The sequence below is a fragment of the Catharus ustulatus genome, chromosome 8 (genome assembly GCF_009819885.2).
Source record: "Catharus ustulatus isolate bCatUst1 chromosome 8, bCatUst1.pri.v2, whole genome shotgun sequence".
In the NCBI taxonomy this organism is placed as follows: domain Eukaryota; kingdom Metazoa; phylum Chordata; class Aves; order Passeriformes; family Turdidae; genus Catharus; species Catharus ustulatus.
The window spans coordinates 29,506,564-29,528,098 of NC_046228.1; the positions used below are offsets into that span (position 1 = coordinate 29,506,564).

The window sequence follows — 21,535 nt, forward strand, 5'->3', positions numbered from 1 at the left end:
CAGCCCGCTGAGTATAGCCCAGCGAGCACAGCCCGCTGAGCACAGCCCATAGAGCACAGCCCGCTGAGTACAGCCCATAGAGCACAGCCCGCTGAGTATAGCCCAGCGAGCACAGCCCGCTGAGTACAGCCCATAGAGCACAGCCCATAGAGCACAGCCCGCTGAGTACAGCCGATAGAGCACAGCCCATAGAACACAGCCCATGGAGCACAGCCCATAGAGCTCAGCCCATAGAGCTCAGCCCATGGAGCACAGCCCATAGAACACAGTGGGCTCAGTTCAGCCCATAGAGCACAGCCCACTCAACACAGCCCATAGAACACAGCCCATAGAGCACAGCCCACTCAACACAGCCCATAGAACACAGCCCATGGAGCTCAGCCCGCTCAATACAGCCCATAGAGCACAGCCCGTAGAACACAGCCCACAGAGCACAGCCCACGGAGCACAGCCCGCTCAATACAGCCCGTAGAGCACAGCTCATAGAGCACAGCCCATAGAGCACAGCCCGCTGAGTACAGCCCATAGAGCACAGCCCACTCAATACAGCCCATAGAACACAGCCCATGGAGCTCAGCCCGCTCAATACAGCCCGTAGAGCACAGTTCATAGAGCACAGCCCATAGAGCACAGCCCACGGAGCACAGCCCATAGAGCACAGCCCACGGAGCACAGCCCATAGAGCACAGCCCATGGAGCACAGCCCACGGAGCACAGCCCGTAGAGCACAGCCCATGGAGCACAGCCCACGGAGCACAGCCCACAGAGCACAGCCCATAGAGCTCAGCCCACGGAGCTCAGCCCATAGAGCACAGCCCATAGAGCACAGCCCATGGAGCTCAGCCCACGGAGCTCAGCCCGCCTCCCTGCGGGGGCTGCTGGCCGCGAGGAAAACGGACCGAAACCCAGGCTGACCGAGAGATCCGGGCAGCTCTTAGCAACTACCAACTAGGCCGCTAAGTTTGGAAACTTTTGCCCTTACAATACCTGAAGACAAGCGCTACGCCACTGTACAGAGCAGAGCAGGCATTTTCTTTAATAGTATCGTTTGTCAAAAGCAAGGAGAGTGATAAAAAAGCCCCCATTCAGTCGAGCTGTAAAAATACATTTGATGTTATCCTGCTCTGCAGCTAATCCAGCTGGGGCAGGATTACTCTGATGAAATGCTCTCATCAAGGAAAAGGCTGCATCTAGGAGTGGTAATTTCAAAGAATTCCAGACATTGTTTTGTGATCGTGGGAGGCTGGAGCAAAATGGGTGGTGCACGTTTCAGCAATCCCACTCTGTTTAATTAGGTGCTGCAGCCTAATCCTCTGCGCTTCAGGTAACAGTGAGCACAGTGTTTGCTCACAGCACACGGAATTCCTGCAGAGAGGGTCTCACGGAAGAGTGAAGACAAAGCTCATCTCTGAGCACAAACAATAGGGAAATGCCCAACAATGAGGCACCAATGAAAAAACACCAAAAGATACCGGACTGCTTTGCTACCTTTGCCATCCTTCCCTTCCTAATAGGCTACATGTTGAAGAAAGGTGATGTCCCTGCTAACAGTGGGTAAACACAGCTATCACAACTAGAGGAAACAGCTCAAAGTCCAGGGAAAAACAGCGGCAGTAGGTCAAAGCAAGGGTCCAGTTCTAGTGCACTCTGTCTCCAACAGCAGCTACATTTCACAGGAGAGTATGGGAACATGGACCAGCAGAAGTACTCCAGGACATTTTTCTAGCTGGCACTGACTTTAACACATATTTTCTAAACCTGAAAGAGGTTTGTATAGTCAAGAACAGGTTTGTTTTCTTTTTTTCCCTTTTACAATTTTTTCAGTTACACTTTGAATTCGTATAAATTTTTTATGCTCCCCACACCAAGGAGTCATAAAAGTGAACTACTTCCTGCAGGAGGAGCAGCCCTTTCAAGCTGGATCTGCCTCTTGCTGGCTTCACTGATGCCCCCTATTTTTAGACTTTTGGAGAGCAGCAAGCGTTGCTGCTCACTTTGACACCCCTTGTATGTATGTTCTAGCCTATCCCTCAAGCAACTTGTTTGGTTTTATTTCATGGGATAGAAGGTTCTACTGTTTTTACTCTTTTCTCCCTAAGAATCTTTTTCTTACCTCTTATCACCTTTCTCATCCCAAGTTTTCCCTGTTTTTCTGGTTCTCCAGCATGTCTCCTATAGCTGGGAAGTGCAGGAGCACAGGGTAGGTGTTCTTTTTAGAGGCCAATAAGAAATACAGGCTCTCTGGCAGCAGGAGAGAAGGTATCATGTGGCTTGGGAAAAGTCCCAGACAAAATTTAATCATAGGCTGGGATCCAGATGAGTATTTGTCATTTGGCTTTGCTAAAGATACCTGAGGATTTCGCCACTCCTTCATCACAGCCTGTCCAGAGCTGTCTTGATGGCAGAAGACAGAGCCACAGGGAAAAGGAGGATGTTTCAAGTTGTAGCCAAGGTTTGGGTTTCACAAAGTATGGAGAAAAGCCAATACCTAACCACTGAAACCATTATGAACATGTGAGATTTTATGGAGCCAAAGAAACTCTGAAAACTGAGCTTAAAAATACAATAAATCAACCCCTCGCAAAATGACCAATAATAGATTTTCGTGCATGGTGATGTTCTGACCTGTCTTAAATGCACTTACACTGTTGTATCTTAGCACCTACTCAGGGATCAGACAGTGTGCATTCATGTCTGTTAGGACATCTGTCTAATCTTCCAGGGATTGATTAGCATGATACTTATTCTTACTGAAGTAGGCATCTCCATTAAATCGGTTTAAAACAGTGTCCTGGTTTACACCCAGAAGTTTGTTATCTACTGTAGGCCAAAAAAAATAAAGAAAAATTAAAAGCTCAAGAGTAACTGTTTTTCTGATAATAGCTAAAGTCTTCACACCTGATTGGATTTATGGATTGCATTCTTTTTGCCCTTCACTGCTCACAGTCTCCCTCCCCTTTGTATCAGCTTCCATGGCCTGCTGTCCCTTCCCCTCTGGGACAGAAGCAGCAGCTTTGGGGGGGTTGTAGTGACAGGGCTCATGGCAGGGTTGTGGCAGGCGCAGCAGGGCTCCAGCTCCCTGCTCCAGATTAAAGCTCCTGCAGCTGCCCAGAGGGATGCTGAGAGGATGAGCATGTGCTGCAGGGGGGGGTTCCTTCCAGTCTCCTGCAGACAACTGGAGTTGAGTTTTACCACGGTTGAGCCCTGCTCCCCTCCAGCCCCATGGCCATGGGCACAGGGCTGGGACCCCCAGCTACACAGGGAACCAGACCCCAGCTGGAGATGGTGAAAGGAAAGACCCAGTTCTCCCAGTCTCAGGTTTCACTTTTATAAGATTTGCAATCTCTTTGAAAATAAAAGCACAGCACACACTCAGTGTGTGCTAGAATCGCTCTTCTACAAACTCTCTGCTGCATATGAAGGTGAGCTCTCATTTCTTTTCCCACAAAATTATGTGCATAACTTTCAAAAAAATGCCATTTATTTTTTGTGGTGTAGCAATTTCCCAACTCTTAACCTCATTTAGGCAGATTTGCCAGAGTAGTCTAGGAAAAAGAATAAAAAAAAATCTCTCTTCTCAACTAGTTTGACCAAACTGTCCTCAGCAGGGAAAAGAAATTACATAATTCCCATGTAAATACTTATTTAGTGGGCACAGCAAGACATAAAACACAAGGAAATGGTTTCCTTACATTTGTCCCCAAGCTCTGAGTCTCTACTTTCCAAGTCCTCAATTTCTCTTGTGAAAGAAACCTTGAGGGTTGTGGCTCATTGAGAGGCCATTCAACAAGTCTGTCTCACTGAAGAGTTTTGGCTGATGACATGAACACGAGTCAAGCCAGGGAGAACTTGGATTTGTTTGCTAAATTTGTGCCATTCTCCCACTTGGAAATCAACTCCTTGGCTCTGAGATTTGTCAGAGTGCCTTACCATCTTGAACAGATTTGTTTCAACTGGTGTAAGTGGATGCATTGTACATAAATCTCACTCACACTGAGGAGTTGTGAGGATGGGTGTCACTGAGTTGTCTTTACAGATATGCAAGTCAGGGAAGAGACACAGGCCAGTGGTTTTCACCTCAAAGCCTGTAATTCATCATGAGCATTGCAAAACACCTGCTACCTGATTTGTGAGCTCCCTTTCGGTGGTGGGTTTGAAAAAGACCCTGTCAGCACAGTATCATAGAATGGCCTGGGTTGTAATGGATCTTAAAGATCATCTTGTTCCAACTCTGCTGCCATGGGCAGGGACATCTTCTGCTAGACCAGGTTGCTCAAAGCCACATACAGCCTGGCCTTGAACACTGTCAGGGATGGAGAATCCACATCTTTGCTGGGAAACCTGTTCCAGTTCCTCACCACTCTTATAGTGAAGAATTTCTTTCTAATATTGAATCTAAATTTACCCTCTCAGCTTACATCCATTCCCCTTTTGTGTCACTAAAAGCTCCCTCTCAAACTTTCCTATAGGTCCCATTTAGGTATGGGAAGGTGCTCTAAGGTCTCCTAGAACCTTCCCCAGGAGGAACAACCCCAACCCCCTCAGCTTGGCTTCAGAGAAGAGGTGCTCCAGCCCTCTGATCATCTTTGTGGCCTCTTCTGGACTTGCTCCAGCAGCTCCATGTCCTTCTCACATTGGGAACCCACAGTTGGATGCAGTGCTCCAGGTAGGGTCTCGTGAGAGTTGCCCGTGGTGCTCTGGCTGCAGCCCAGGACATGGCTGGATATCTCTGGGCTGCAAGTGCACATTGCCAGGTCATGTTGAGCTTCTATTTCACCAACAGCCTCAAGTCCTTCTCCTCAGGGCTGCTCCCAATCTGTTCTCCACCCAGCCTGTATTTATGCTTGGGATTGCACTGATCTGGATGCAGGACCTTGCACTTGACCCTGCTGAACATCATGAGTTTCACACGGTCGCACCTCTCCAGCTTGTCCAGGTCTCTCTGGGCAGATCCCTTCCCTCCAGGGTGACAATTACACCACACAGCTGGGTGTCATCAGCAACCTGCTGAGGGTGCACTGATCCCACTGCCCACACTGCTAGCAAAGACGTGAAATGGCACCAGTTTTAATACCAGTCCCTGAGGAATGACACAAATCACTGGTCTCCTCTTGGACACGGAGTCTTTGAACACAGCTCTGATTGCCCCATCCAACCAATTCCTTAGCCACAGAGTTGTCCATCCATCAAATCTCTCTCCCCAGTTTAAACATAAGGATGCAGAGCAGGACTGTTTATGTATAAATGAGTCTCTCAGCTCCCCTGGCAACAACACAGGTACAGAATACAGTCTGCAATATGCAAGGAATCAGTTGTATTACCTGCATTCCTAATCGTTGGTTTGGTCTTTGTTATACTCAGAGTTAGTGACTAGAAACACCCTCCATAGATTTGGCTTTTAAAATGATCCCATACATTAGAATTCACATCTCTAGTTCCAGCACCCAGGCTCCCCACAGGGTGTTTATTGTCTGTAGCTCACTGTGCAGTGGGACACAGCAAATTCCTGCCCTGTTAACTCACACTATTATGCATCAGTGTTCCTGTCAGTTGAAACAATGCAGTATTTTGAGCAGGACAATGGCTTAGGAGAGCTATTTGGAAAACACGTATGTATGGTAAGAACATGATCCATTTGGAACTGCAGCACTGGGAACACAATGACAGATGGGAAACAAACCAAAAGCCTTAATTCATGAATTAAACAAGAGCTGCACACAAAGAACTGAAATATCTTTTACACCTTGCTGCTTGAATGCTATGAAAATTAAAAGTAAATACATCAATAGGGATGAAAAAAGAGAGGTTGACTAAAGAAAAACAAGAACATTGAACACAGTCGCTTGTTTTAAAAAATACAGTAACTATGTTCTTTCTGCCATTGACTTCCACTATCAGCCATTTCTTTCAAAGTGCTTTGGCATTTTATCCTCTTATTCAGTATTTCGTTTTTCAGTTAAAACAATAAAACAGTAATTCACTTTATAGAAGCAGCAGCAAAATGATTATTCCAGGAAAGTCAAGGTAATTTGATTAAAAAATCATAAGAAATTCAGAAAAAAAGTTAGAGGATTATCAGTAATAGCTCAAAGAATTTTTGAAAGCGCTCTTGATTCTAAAGAAGAAGTTATTATTAGTGGGATAATAAGAAAATTATCTGAAAGGATTAGTTTTCAGACAGATGAAATAAAAGGAAGAGGCTTAAGTTAAATATCAGTGCAATACAAAAACGCACAAATACCTTCTTCAACATCTGACAAATATTCAGCATCACTGAGTATTTCAGGGGCATTGGCTTTACGAACTGTATGATTTAAATAAACAAAATAATTAAAAAAAGCACATAATATCAATGTGTCAACAAAATCAATGTACAACAATAACAAATGTGCAATGACCACATCCAGCTAATAATGTGTGTTAGTCTTGGGATTTTTAAACAGACATTTCTGACAACCACAGGGTGAAAAAAATTTTTAAAAAATGTTTAATACCTTCATCATCAGACATATCAAGAACTTCATTCATGGTTTCGGGTACATTCATTTTGTGCTTTTCTGTAACAGTCTGTAATAGAAAAAAAGTAATTTTGAGGTTCTTAAAATTCTAGTTATTTTTAAAATTAAATTCAAGATAAAATTTCTACCTGCAGTTAGAAAAACATGAGTTAATTTTTAAGCTTCTTATTCACTTTATATTTTAAAGATGCATTGCACTATACATTAAAAAGGCTACAGAAATAGGCAATATTGTATTTGTTCTTTAAATCATGTTCATATTGTTGTAGCAGAAAAAGCATGAGTGGAAAGCTTAGATGATGATATCACAAGAAGAATCACAAAGAATGAAATGAAGTTCATTATAGAGAGATTAAAAACAACTCTAGGTAGTCATCTAAATTTTGAGCAAGGAATATGTCATCTCTAATAAAACCAAGCTTTCTTAGGGAATTACTCTTCTTTGACATCAGAAGAATTCTGTCATTTGGGAGGGGCTGAAACTATGTGAATTTTTTTCAGAGGTGCCTCAGGATGAAATGTGTGTTTTTCCCACCAATAAGAGCAATTGTAATCACATGCAGGCTAAATGATACCCCTGAAGGGCTTTGTGCATGAAGGACACTCAGAGGCAGTTGCATGATTTTCATTCCAATATTTATATTGATTCAAAGACCAACAGAAAGAAAAATAACAGCAGAAAAAATAAGTTCTGAATGCACCTGGAATCTGTTGCTATAATACCTGTATCCCATGAATATCATACACATGCACTTTTTACTTTCCAGCTGGGGTGCTACACTGGTAGAGGTTTGGGTCAGACAAGAGCTTCTGCAGAGATACCATTCAAGGAGTGCAATGGAATTAAAAACAAAACCAAAGCCCACTCCCATCTTTATGGGGGTTTTAGATTGTACTATTTTTAACCACCATTACTTCTCATGCTTCATATGCAAATAAGAAGTAATTAAAAAGTTCAGGAGGGCAAAATATCCCTTTCATTTTCACTTATTTAAGAAGATTTCAGTTTTTCTCTGGCCTTATGAATACTTGCTTGGTTTTTCATGTTTCTTAGGCTACTGCCATCCCTTGCTATAGGCAGAATAGCTCCTCCATGCTCAAACAGTACAAAACCTACAAAAAGCCTCATGCAATTCATTATGTGAGAATTACTTGCAAAGCTTTTTAACACATCGTTAAACCAGCAAAATCACTGGATTTTTTTCCAGGTACTACTGGATTTTTTCTTGTATTGGTGTTTGAGTATAAATTATAGTAAAATTAGCTATGTTTATCCCTGATCCCTTCAAATTTAGCTTATGGAGTTGTTTAGCTACTCAAAATGTAAGTCTCAGCAGTCAAAATGAATTTTTAAATTGTCAGTCAGATTTCATGTCCAGACTTCCAAGGTCTCAAAATTACACACTGGTAACTAGCATATTCTGATTTTAATGAAAATTATTTTTGGGCTTCTCTTGAGAGCCGGTGTTTGAGGTTGTATAGGTCTTTCAGCATCTAACATTTCCTCCAGCACAATTCAGAAGTGGACCCACCATCTCTCTCTACTCTTTGTCTACAGAAGATAAATGGTCAGACACTACGAGCATACCGCCCCCCTAGGTTCTAAAAACCAAGAACAACCTTGTGATATTGAGAGTTTTTAGCATAAATGTGAGGTTTTCCTGCAGCTATCTAATTGAATAGTAGGTAGTCATTCAAGTTTAGCTATCCGGTTTAGTATTTTACATAGAATTTTTCTGTGTGGAAAAATGTTTTGGAATCTTTCTAAAGAGAAATTTGTTCCTCAGAAAACACAGAGAAAACGTGTAAGAAAAAAAAATCAGTATCCCTTTCTAGCGTATTCCTTTATATCTTACTGTTCTGAAATTTATCTTTGGTGTGGTGGATTTTCTGTAAACTACTGAAACCACAGCCAGGAGAGTCATAGGAAGAAAAGGTGCATGCAGTAACAGAACTAAAATCTGCCTTCCATCCCAAAAGCTCATCATATTGCAACCACCTGCTTGCACAGATAGACCACACAAAGGGGTGATGACAAAACACGGAACACACACTGTTTTCCACCCCTGATAGGTCTAAAAACACATACACATGCATTTTATCTTTTTAATCAGAAAAATAGTTGCTGAAAGGAAAAAGCAGATTTGGAGCCAATGTTCTGAATTTATGTTCTTCAGACCAAATTTGGGCTTTATTACTATGGTAATGCATGGAGGCACCTCGCCTCAGAAAACTGTTTTCTTCAGAGAGCAATTTGGCAAAACATTAGTGAACAAAAGATCCTTCTGAGAAATATTTTGGATTCTGTGAATTTTTCTGGCAGCAGATGATATTTGACCACTGCTAGTCCCTTCAATGGCTCCTGGCTAATACTTCCTGAGAGGCACGACAGACAAGCTGGAGTTCATATCAGGGAATGGATATTTGGGATTGCAGGGGTTGACTGGGGCTGCTTGCAGAATACATCCTTTCACCATCCCATGGAAGGGGCCAGAAACCACACAATGAGCTGCTTTTAAGTAAATTCCAACCATTTTTTTATATTGGAACGGGTTCTCTTAAGCCAAATTCAAGCCATTAAACATCAGACCATTGGGAAATGCTCTCAGAGGAGGGAAGCAGCTTCTGTTTACACAAGCCTGTAGTTTTTCAGCTGCAAAACTGTTCCCTAAACAACAAGATGTGTGGACAAACATTGTGTGGAGAAGCACTGCAGTTATGACCAGTCCTTTACACTGCCAATTTTCTGCTCAATTGATGCTCTCTCTGTGTGCGTCCTCATAGTGTCTACCACCCTGAAAAGGGACAGCTCGTGTTTCACTTAGTATCGACTTTATATTGCTAAAAGGAAGTAGGTGACTGGAAAGTTTAGTTGTAGTCATATTCTGGCTTTGGAAAAATTCTTCTATTCCCTAGCAAACTGAATTGTACTTACAATTGTAGTCATGGTCTCTTCCGTCACCACCTTCAGTGTGTCAACAACTGAAATGTAGCCAAGTCGCTTAGCAATGGCGAGGGCAGTGTTTCCATTCTAGCAATTGAAACATTAGTAACAGAAGTTGAACGTTAGCAAGGAGAAGTGTAGGAGCTGCTGGTTAATTACAGAAGAATGTAAAATAAAAGAAAAAATGTTTACATGTTCTGATGGCAATAAATATTTGGGTAGCAGACTATATAAGTGGGATGAAATGGGATGAAAATGAAGAGGTTTTCGGACGTTTGTTGTTCTGGGAGAGATGATGACACAGAGGATGTGGGGGTGATGGAAATAGGCTTCCTCTGCTCTTTTCCTGTCCCGCCAGGCCCGTTTTCCAGGCAGCACTTACCACAGTGAGCTCGTTGGGCGCGGCGCCGTGCTGGAGCAGGACGTTGATGATGTGCGTGTGGCCCTGCTGCGCTGCCTGGTGCAGCGGCGTGTACCCGTTCTGCACACAAGGAGAGAGAAGGGCAAGGCTGCGGCGGGCACGGCGCACAGCGGGCACACCGCGGCACGGGGCACAGCCGCGACACTCACCTTCGTTTTGGCATTGACTTTTGCAGAATGTTGCAGAAGGAAGTTTACGATTTTTATGTTTCCGTAGTGGCAGCCAACGTGCAAAGGAGTGTATCCCATCTAGAATGAACATCAGCAGTTAGTAAATGCAGTTAGTGCATATCCCACACATGCCCTGGTTAAAAAAAAAAAATAAAATCAAAAAAAGCAAACAGGTACGAAACCTGTCTTGGACTATGTGAAAAATCCTCCAGTCGTGGAAAAAAACACTCTTCTCACAAAAGCCAATTAAAGTGCTCAGTGAGTACTTCCACCAGCTTTCTCAGTGCCTTCAGGTGGACCCATCTGAACCCATAGACGTGTGTGTGTCTCTAGGTAGTGTAGCAGGTTGCTGACCATTCCTCCTTCGATTATGGGAGCTTCTTTCTGCTCCCCATCCCTCTACTCCAGGTCAAGGATCTGGGAATCTGGAGAACAGCTGGTCTTACTATTACAGACTGAGACAAAGATGGCATTAAGTACCTCATCCTTTGGCAATGTGTCCTCCCACATAAAGGAATGAGATTCTCAGGCCTCCTTTTTTTTGCTACTGTATACATAGAAATGTTTTTTATTGTGTTTTACAGCACTAGACAGATTAAGTTCCAGCTGAACTTCATCCCTTCTAATTTGCATCCTCCATAACCTCATGACATCCTTGTGAGGCCACAGTCCTCCTGAGTGGCCTGCTCCTTCTTCCAAAGGTCATAATCTTTCCTTTTTTTCTCCCGAGTTCCAGCCAAAAGTTTCTGTTCAGCCAGGCCAGTCTTCTTCCCTGCCAGCTCATCTTTTGGCACACAGGGATGGCCTGCTTCCATGCCTTCAGTATTTCCTTGTTGAAGCACATCCAGCTTTCCTGGATTTCTTACCCCTGCAGGACTGTCTCCTAAGGGATTCTCTCAACCAGTCTCCTAAACTGGTCAAAATCTGCCTTTGGAAGGTGACAGTTCTGCTGACCTCTCTCCTTACTTCTCCAAGAAACAAGAACTACCATTTTGGGAGCACTGTGCCCAAGACAGCCTCTGAGCATCAGCTCACCCCCCAGTCCTACTCTGTTACAGACACAGGTACAGCAGGAGCCTTCCCCAGCTGACTCCCTCACCAGCTGTGTTGGGAAGTTCTCTTCCACACACCCCAGGAACCTCCTAAACTGTTCCCTCTCTGCTGTGTTGTACTTCCAGCAGACACCTGGTAAGCTGATGCCCTCCAAGAGAACAAGGGCCATGGATTGCACGATTTCTTCTAGCTGCTTAGGGGATGTTTCATATGGCTCTTCATCCTGGTTGGGTGGTCTGTAACAGATTCATGCCACAATATCTGCCTTGTTGGCCTTCCCCAGTTCTTAACCATAAACAATCTGGAACTAGATCCAAAAGCCAGCCTCCTGGGTAGAAACACTGAAAGATGGGCTGGTTTTGTATTGACCAGGCACCTACTGCTCCTGTCAGTGTTTAAAGGTGAAAAAAGACCTGGTGCCCAAAAGGCAGAAGTGCACAGTTCAAGTCTGCAGCCTGTCATCCTGCATTTTAACATCCATGTCAGTGAGGTGTGCTCAGGTAAGACAACTTGGTCAAAAGCACCAAGGAGACAAGTACAAGGTCAGCCTGCAGTTCAGGAGCCAGCACTACACATGTCAAAAGCTGCTCAGGAGAAAGAAAGAGAAAACCTCTGATGTGAGCGGTGTGGAGCTGCCTGTGATACAAGGAGTCAGTAGTGTGTGAAGCTGCCTATGAGGGAAGGAGTCCACTGAGAGAAGGCATGAAAAGTTTTCAAATAAAGGACTGCTGATGATGCCAGTCATGTCTGTCTCGACATAACTACTGCAACAGGATGAGTCATTAATTTCCAGTTAATGATACACCCTTTGCCATCTAAAGAAACTACTAACTTTAACAACCAGGATGAGTTAATCAGTGCCAGAAACAGCACTGAATCGAAATTCCATTGGCATCAGCAGAATGAAACTTTCTGCTGCCTTATGTGAACATCGGATTAGATGCCAAATGGAACTTCTCCTATGGAGAATAATTGCCCACAATGATAAGAACTGGAGCAGTAGCTTAATTGTAATCATGAACTGAACACACAGACCTCATCTTACAGATATTGTTAGTTTAGGGTTGGCCAAATAACTTCCTGCTCCTAGGAGTACCCAGAGTCTGACTCTGACAGGGCTCCCTGGGCTGTCCAGAGTCTTGATTCTTAGCAGAATGATGACTCACAGTAATGTACCTCAAGCACAGCTTCTACCGCCCCTGCCTCTACAGATTAAAGGATGGCCAAGTTATCAAAAAAGTTAAAAAAATAAAGCTGTGAGACCTCTTCCTACAAAATTTTAATTCCCTTCTCCCCCTTCAAATACAAGCCTCTTAGCATGACCAGCAAGGTCAAAAACAAACAAAAAATCAGCATAAAACCAACTGGAGAGATGAAATCCAAAGTCAAGGACTGCCTGCTGAGAACCCCCTGCTAATAACCCTAAAACATTAAAATCTGGAACATATCTGACAGCCGAGACCAGCTGATCTCAGCTTTCCCTTTGAAGTGATCTGTAAAGGCTCCTCTCCAGCCTGTAACAATGAATATTGAAAAAGGAGCTATCAACCCTCCCATATTTACTGCAGCACAATGAGAGTTTACTTCTAGAGAAGTATACATAGAGACTTACGTGTGATATCTTCAAAAATGGCTGGAGGAGCAATTATTGATGCTCTTTGTCACTCCTGACCAGTCTGATGTTTAAATCAGAGACTAAGTGAAAGCTTTTCCCCTTTTTCCTCCCAATTAATCGTGGAAATTAAGACATTTCCAGGATCACAGTTAAGCTGAATCTGAAGGAGGCTTCCTCTGAAGCTCTGGTGCTGCTGGCCTGGTCGTGTGTGGCAGCTGGAGGGGTGTGCACTGAAAGGCAGCTCCTGCCACAGACACCATGTGTGTCCCCAGCAGCCTGGTGGCAAAACACCAGTCCCCTGCCTGAGCTCCTTGGAGGGTCCTGGCAGCTTTCTTTTAAGTTTGCCATAGCCCGTGGTCATCTGGTGTCAGGTCGTGTTTGGCGAGGCAGCAGCCAGTCAGTGCCAGCAGAGGGACAGGGATGTCACAGGGACGTGACAGGGATGTCACAGGGATGTGACAGGGATGTGACAGGGCAGTCACAGCTGGCTGGGCTGTGGCTCTCGGCACACACCACGGCACATCTTCATGATCACAGCCAGCAGCGCGGGGAGCGAGGGCACTGGGCAAAGTAAAACCAGCTAGCAAAATGCCTTTCAGTGCCTGAAACCTGGGGAGAACATCCTTAACTTCCCAGTTAGAGCTCAGATTCCTGCATTCAACTCCTTCTAGCCCAGGAAGAGACTACAATTGTATTCCAAGATCCCCGTAAACCAAGGTATTCTGCTTTTCTGAAGCACTCCAACTGGCAGATGCTGCAATTACACAATTAAATTAACAATAAAAATAGTAATTCTCAAGGCTACTTGAGATTCCTACTTTCATTCTCTGTAGAAAGGTACCCAGGAGGCTAAAATATTTTGCTTCAAAAGATAATAATTAACCCACATGCACACAAACAAACAAAACCCCAGAACAAAAAAACCCCACTAAGAAAAAAACTCAACACCCTCAAAAGCAAAAACAACAAAACCCAGCTCACAATTATATAAATTTCTGCACAGCAGTTCAGGCTTACTTATAATTGCTGGCAAAACACTAAGGGATTTAGGAGGCAGCCTAATATTGAAAAAGTTACTTCCAAGAAAACCAGAGCTTTTGTTTAACACAGCTCTAACAGACATCACCTTCTGGCTGTTTTATAGAATTAACAGCATCAGGGGAGTTAGCAGCTGGGAAGGGCTTATCAAAAGCTACAAGAATAAGTGCCAAGAAAAAAGAAAAGCAGAAATACTGAACTTTTCATTTCTAATGGAACACATAAAGAATCCCTTACTTTCTTGCCCTTCAATTTTTACTTTTGAGGGGAATTATCACAAGTCTTGTATATCATGTCAGTGAATTACTTTACTATCTTCCACTGGCAATAACCATAAATTTTAAGAGCTTGAATTACTGCATCTTTCTAGTCATGCTGACTCTCAAGCTGCTCAGCTTTTGCTTTTCTGCAGTAATTGTCTGACAGTGAACCTATAGTATTATTGTTTATAGGGCTAGAAATTGCTTTAGATCCAAAGATCACAAAGGCCTGACTGAATGAAGCAGGCAAACCTACGTGTACACACACAGACACTTCCCTGCTTTGCTGAATCAGGACCTAACATGTTGCAATACCTTGCAAAGGTTCATTATTGCCCATTATTAGGCTGAAAATTTCCATAGAGACGTCTGGATAACAACTGAGCATGTACAAAGAGCCAAGGAGAGACAGATAATGCACCATGAATATACTGAAGACACCTGTATTTGAGCACTTGTTCTGTATGAAAGTGACTTTTCTCAATAGCACTTCCCTTCCTCTCTGCCTCTTTCTTATCTCTTCCTGCATCTGAAAATTAGATATTCCAATGGAAAAGCTGGATTGCTGTTATGAACTCAGGCTGCTATGGGGCTCCTGTCAGAACAAAGCAGGCAGACCTGAATAAATCTGAAATAAAAATCCCAGCTCAACTTGCAAAAGAACATCATGATCTCTCAGGCACCATTATCTCCTTACCAAAACTACAGTTTTAGAAACAAAAGACAGTTTAATACCGGCTTTGTTTTCCAGACAGTCATCAGCCAGGGACCAAGAGACCATCAATACCCCCAGGGGAGGCCCAACACCAAGAGCAGTGCAGTGATTGTTTGACTGCAAAAACCTGCCCTGAAATAAAAGTTCCAAACCCTGCTTTTCATCCTTGACTGAACCAGCACTTTTCTCTCAGTCTTCCTTTGCCAGTCCATCACAGTACTGCTGTATCCTACAACCACACCATCCAACGGGATAAACAGTGGAAAAATGACATGTGGAGACCTGCTGAGCCATGAAACAATATTTTCTCATGCCAACTGCCAGCACAAAAGCCCTGAGACAAAAGCAGTATCACATGTACCAGGACAGCTTTTTACACTCAGCATGACCACCAGAGAAAGGGTATCTGCTCGCAGCCATGGCTTTAGATTGATTTTCAACTCCCAATATTATTGTGAAGCGATGAGCATGCCTTGTGTTAAGTATGATACTGCATAGCACATTTTCAGCACCAAAAACTTTTTAGCATACCTAAATTCAGGCCAACAAATGCAATGTCAGACTAGACAAGAACTCTGCCTTTGCTGCAGGACAATAACATGCCTTCGGTCAACACCGAATTCAATTATTAAAGCTCTCTAAATGTGTAGGGTTTTGAAGCAGCTCAAACTTCACCACCTGAAGTGTATTTTCTAATGAGGTTGAATTTAAACCACATAAAAAAATCTCATTTTCAAGTGGTGGGAGTCTCTCAGGCACTAGTTCTGGCCTGCTACACCAGTGTTGTTGTACACTTCAGTATTGATTTAGACTCCTGCAGCTCTGGGATTACAGGCTATTTAGTTAAATGATGCAGCAAAACCAGAAGGATCCCACAGCACTATTAATAAATGGACTTCGTAACCAGCAGCTATTCTTCCTTTCATGTCTTTTTTCTACCACAAAGCTCAGGAAAAAAATTTCTTGGGAGGGGAACCACCCCAAGAGAGACCCACAGATGCAATTGTTCACTTCTGAGAGCAATTTTGTAAATACTCACAAGTTATATAGCCAGAACTGACTCCAATCATACAGACTAATCCCCTGTACAAGTGATTTTCTGCAATACTAGATATTTTTCTTCTCTGCTACAGCTTCAAGATGCAAAATGTATTTCTGCCCCATCTTCTCTCCTTTAACCACCTGAAAACTCCCCAAAGTGTGTGCAGCCCTCAGAATGCAAGTAGGGTCAGAACTCCGACTCTAAATATTTTCTCAGGGAGGGTAAGTTCTATATAAATGATAACTAAAGAACATGTACCAGATGAGGAAGATGATAGTTCATTGGTCCCTACTCAAGAGTTCAATGACCTAGTGATATTAAATGAAATGATATGGAGTGTTCTCTCCCCCTATTGACAGGTACTGTGCTGGGGTGACATAACCTATGCTTGCTTATCCTGGGAAAATGAGAAACATGATTAGGAGGGAAAATAAATAAATAAATAAATAAATAAAATACACCAAAAAAGTGCTACTGAACAGTCATCTATGCCCCAAAAACTGAGCTAAGAAAAACACATGGATGTGAAATGGAGGGAAGAAAACAGAAGGTTAGTGGTGACACTGCTAGTAGCAGAGATCCCCAATATAGTGTCACTCCGAGCTGTGCTGCTTCACTGACTTTTAAGGCATGGATGGCCACGTCTCTGCTGCTGGATGTCCAAAGGAATGACTCTGAACTGGACATGCTGGACAGGATCGTGCAAACATGCAAGCATAGCAACAGTGCCTCTGAAGCCAACTCAGCTGTTGCTTATCTTGTCCCCCAGTGCCTCTGGTTTTAGAGGCAGTATGTACAGTTAATCCATCTAAATGGGAGAGCTTGTAACTACTGAGCTGCTATTTTACAAGCCAACCATCTAACCTTCACCTGTACAGAACATGAGGTCAAAGCATGGCCATTCTTATAGCATAATATTTTTCCTTCATTGTAGAACTTCAGGGTTTTCCAGCTCTTTCCTAAGGAACTCAAGGTGATCATCAGTTTATCCATAAACTATTCCCTGATAGAACACCCTGCATTGGCACTTCTCTCATATCCCAGGCGGCAGTGAGCAGATATCTGGCAGACAACCTCCATGTGGCTGGCTGACTCTGTGGAGCCTTGAGGGCTCACTGCTGCACAAACCCAGCAGATGGGACCCTGCAGAAGCCAGTGGAAAAGCACCAAGCTCATGCCAGTGCCTAATGATGGAGCTCATTCCACTCTAATAGAATCCTGCAAGGCATGTGGGCACTCTCTTCCCAGGGAGAGGCAGTGCCCTACAGCAGGGAGGACTAACTAGTAGGGTGGACAGGAGGACAAACTGTTGTGGGTGTTCTACCCCATAAAAGTCTCCAGGGTGAAGAATTTCCCCAGACAGGTGACTTCTTAAACCCCAAAGTAGTCCTGCCTAAATACAACATGACTTAGGAGTCCCTGAGCCACTTCCTAACAATTACTGGGCAGTCCCATGGAAACAAGAGTGTACTGGGAAACTATTCTTTATTCATACTAGTTACACATATTACTGAGGAATAAGGGTGAACAACAAGGGATTTACTTCTGTCTTCTTTAAAATTATATGACTATTACTGATGACAGGATTCATGTTGCACACAGTCAAATATGATTGTATTTTCCTCCATTTTACCTAATGACTAGGTAAATTTTCAGAGATGTAATTCAGAAATTCAGCTCCACATAGCGGAGTCCCCTGAATGATAAACTGAAGCCCCTTTTCCACATGTCTCTACAGAGTCACTTGCCTGCTCCACCACGTTGCCAGGCCTGAAACTGAGTACAGAGCTCCTGCAGCTGCACCAGGCTGTCCCTGGGACCCAGCAGACATGCCTCTCAGCTGTGACAGTACCTCAGATGTCTCCACCACCCTAATGGGACTAAAAGGCTACTGCAGCCCAGAATGGGATCCTATTTGGACACTGGAGAGCCAGCAAAGCAAACACGTGTGCCTGCCTGCACCTGTCAGTATAAATGTCTCCTTAGACTGCTTGCTATTTGTGGGACAGACAAGAGCACTGCACAGAGGGACAAAGGCAAGAAGGCAAGCACTCAGACAAGTTGTATGGCTTGGGACGTGATTCAGCTCTGACCAAGGTAAAAGAATGTGTTCTGCAATGTCTTGCTACTGAAACCAAAACCAGGTTGGATCTCTAGCAAGGCAACCACATCCATCTGAGGAAATGGTGCACAGAATGAACCAGGGCAGATCTCATCTGCTACTGGGTGATCTGGCAGATAAGAACCCTGACTGATTCATCTTTAAAATACAGACTGAGGATATATTACCAAAGTATAAATCTGGAGAAGCTCCTGGGATTTTAGCAAAACTATTTCAGATTTATGTCAGGATAACGTTATTTAAATCAGTAGCTGGTACAGTTGGAATTACACTGTAGAGAAATCAGATAACAATGACTTTTCCCTCTGCCACAGATTATAATCAGCTGAGCTGCAGCCAGACATGATGATGGACTCTGCCCTTTCTGAGCTGTCAGTGTAATATGATAATATTGCTGGACAGTCTGACACACCTGGACATTCCTGGGATGCAATCACAGCACCTAACTCATGGCATACACCTAGCAGACAGCTGTGAAAGCCACTACTCTGCAAAAGAGTGCAGGTCATATTGTGAGACCTGGTTCATCTAGCTGATTTGATCCGCTACAGTCCAAGAACTTGATCGCAACTGATTTCCTGCCCAGCTAAAGGAGTGCCTCCAAGATCCAGACAACACATGAGGAATGTAAGTGCAATCAACACTGAGATCATTATAATTAAATTCTGAGCACTGTACGCCATTGGAGAGCATAAAACCATTTCTGCAAATGGTCTTTGCTTCAGGATACGGATCTTAAAAAACAATACTGTGAAGTGGGAGGTGTCATCACTGGGGGTCTCAAAAGCCATCCCCAAGCACCTTGAAAATCCAGGTCTCTTATTTAGGAGTCCAAATATGTAGGCAAAACCATTTTTAGGCAAGTAAATATGAAATAGACCACCACTGCATATATGTCTTTTATATTAGATAACCACTTCCTTACTCAAAAACCAGATCAATCCCACTTACCTTCAGTGAAGCACAATAACAGGATACAATCTAAACCTATACTGATCTAAATATTTGGTGAGAAATAAGCTAACTGCTCAAAGGCTGAGCTAGACATTAAACACACGTGTTTATGCATCTTCAGTTTTCAGAATATATTCTGCAATAATTTATTACAAGGAATGTTTCTCTGCTGCGATTTCACCCTGAAATTAATTCCTCGTCCTGTCTATGCTCATGCCTCCCTGAAAGAAAATATTTCACGTGACAGTGGTGTTCGTACCTTTGTCTGTGCATCAACAGCAGCTCCCTGGTTAACCAGAACCTCTGCTACATTGACCCTGTCCTCTTGGGCAGCCAGGTGGAGGGGCGTCAGTCCACTCTGTAAATCAAAAACAACAGGTAACAATCTCCAGAGGAGGCACGTGACTACTAACATGAAAATTCAGGTATCCATTTTATCCATCATTCCACTTTCACTGTGCAAGGTGCTTTGTAATCACACTCTTGATCTGCAGGAAAGTGCAGTTCAAAAGCCAGGAAGATGATGTTCCTTTAAGACCAGGAACATTTCTACATGCAGGGTTACAGGTGGAATAGCAAATTAGGGCACTTTAAGGAAAACTCACATAGTATTTTTTGCCTCCTAATTTACTTCCTTATAATGAGTCAGACTTTAAAAGCAGTATTGAATCACTGTTTACACTTCTGCAAATTTTTTACAGTCACTCAGTTTTATCTTTCCTTACCTTTTACTCCTCTACTTGATCATTTTCAGACACAAAAAAAAAAAAAACAAAACTGCATTTCTCTAAAATCAGGTCCATTTCTCTCTGCTTAGGGAGTATACAGACTTGATAGAACATCTGTACTGATAGTAATTTCCTTATTTAAAACTTGAGATCTAAATATCCTTAAAACCTCAGAAAACTATGCAACTTTCTGCCACATAAAAGGTGTAGAAGACAAAACGGGAAGGAGAGAGAATCTGCTGAGATGTTTTTAGGAATGAGAAAGAATGCTTCACTTGCAAATTATTTCTCTCCTGTTCCTACAGCCTTTAGCACTGGACAGAAGAGAAAGTGGTAGCAGCTGTCACATCAGGCAGGAACACTCATTAAGGTTCCTGCCCTTGAACCCAAATCCACATCCATGGTGCACTCCCTACCAAGGCCAGTTATTTTGAGAGTGTTGTACTGCATTTCACTCCAAGATGCAATCCTGATAACACAGCTTAAGTGGGTCACCTTACACAAATATGTAACAGTAACCAGCTATAAATGACCTGATGGAGCCTGGATATTAATGGCCAAAACTTCTATAAAGATTTAATAATTGCTCAGTACGGGGGCTCTGAATATGCAGCTCCAAACCATTCTGTGGGTCCTGCAGAAATAAATGCTTTTTTTACTCCCACTGTAAAACTCAGAAGTCAGTGGGCTTTAAACATCTGGCTTTGAATGTAGAGGTGTTGTGTGGCGAGGAAATGTGCATCCCTGAGAGAGTATGGAGGGGAACTACCCCCCAGAGGTGGTGTCATCAGCACAATGAGAAACTGGAGATTACAGCTGAACAGATTGAAGCACGCTGCGGTAATTAACCTCTGGGGGTACTGAATCAATGCGCCAAGCACTTCAATCATGCTCCCTGTATTACCCTTAGCAGCAAAATGGGATAGCCAATGGATGCAGAACATGTACATGGCAAATTTCCCTGTGGGGATACAAAGTCCATCCTGCACTGCATAAGCCCACACACAGCTGAGATTTGTGGGGAAAAAAAAAAAAATGCACATCTGCAAGGGAAGCTTTGTGAAGGAGGACCCACAAATAATCAAATTGGAAAGTAAGAAGCAGGAAAACACAGGAGCCCTGTGCAGGAGCACCCACTGCCTCAGAGGACAGTGACTCTTCCTACCTGCTGAGATTAAGAGATATTTTCCATGAAAAAATTTCTATTGCCTCTTTAGTCTAGCCACACAAATCCATACTGAAACTGCATTTGACAATGTCAAATAACAATGTCTAGTGGAGCATTTAAAGAATTAAGGCCACATGTGCTAGAAACATTACTATAATGCAAACTTAGTAGCCTATGAATTCACATGTAAACTAAAATATATCAACTTTCCTTTCCTACCACCAGGAGAAATTACACCAGAAGTCACTGTGGGCTAAGGAAAATACCCTGGGGGGGAAGAATCACTTACATTAAAGAGTAAAATCTCAGACAAAGTTGCTGTTATGATCCTATTTAAAAAGTCACCATCCCTGAACAAGTCAGCTGTTACCATTGGGTGATAATATTTATTACCATTCACTGGTATTTGCATTTTTGTTATAAAATATTATAGTGCTAAAAATGTTACACAAAAAAAAAAAAAACCAACAAAAAAGCCCCCAAAAAACAACAACAACAACAAGAAAAAGAACCACCAAAAACCAAAAAAAGGATAGTAAATGTTACAATTACACATGTAACAATTGAAAAACAGGCAGGCATATTCCTAGAGGCTGATAAATGACAGGTGCCATCCCAGGTAGCCCCTGTGGGGAAAAAGGTATTTTCTCTCTGGCCATGTTTTGGCAGACTAGCAAAAATTAATGCTGGATTAATAAATTCCACTGCAGCATGTGTTATCACCAAACCTTGGGCACTACAAAACACTACAAAATTCCGTGTGACACGGCATGCTGCTCCTTGCTAG

The 21,535-nt window shown here is 43.1% G+C and overlaps 1 protein-coding gene across 22 annotated transcripts in view; it reads right to left on the reverse strand.

Annotated features, from left to right (window-relative positions):
- Positions 1 to 21,535, reverse strand: part of ANK3 (ankyrin 3) — a 192,946-nt gene that overhangs the window by 72,612 nt on the left and 98,799 nt on the right. For 16 of the 22 annotated variants that reach the window (XM_033065796.2, XM_033065799.2, XM_033065797.2 and 13 more), the window contains 6 exons: positions 19,112 to 19,210; positions 10,033 to 10,131; positions 9,845 to 9,943; positions 9,454 to 9,549; positions 6,495 to 6,567; positions 6,242 to 6,304 (listed from right to left, as the gene is read on the reverse strand). In XM_033065796.2, coding sequence (XP_032921687.1) covers positions 6,242 to 6,304; positions 6,495 to 6,567; positions 9,454 to 9,549; positions 9,845 to 9,943; positions 10,033 to 10,131; positions 19,112 to 19,210 — 529 coding nt within the window. The remainder of the gene's footprint in view (positions 1 to 6,241; positions 6,305 to 6,494; positions 6,568 to 9,453; positions 9,550 to 9,844; positions 9,944 to 10,032; positions 10,132 to 19,111; positions 19,211 to 21,535) is intronic. The other 6 variants (XM_033065800.2, XM_033065804.2, XM_033065801.2 and 3 more) reach the window with 2 other exon arrangements.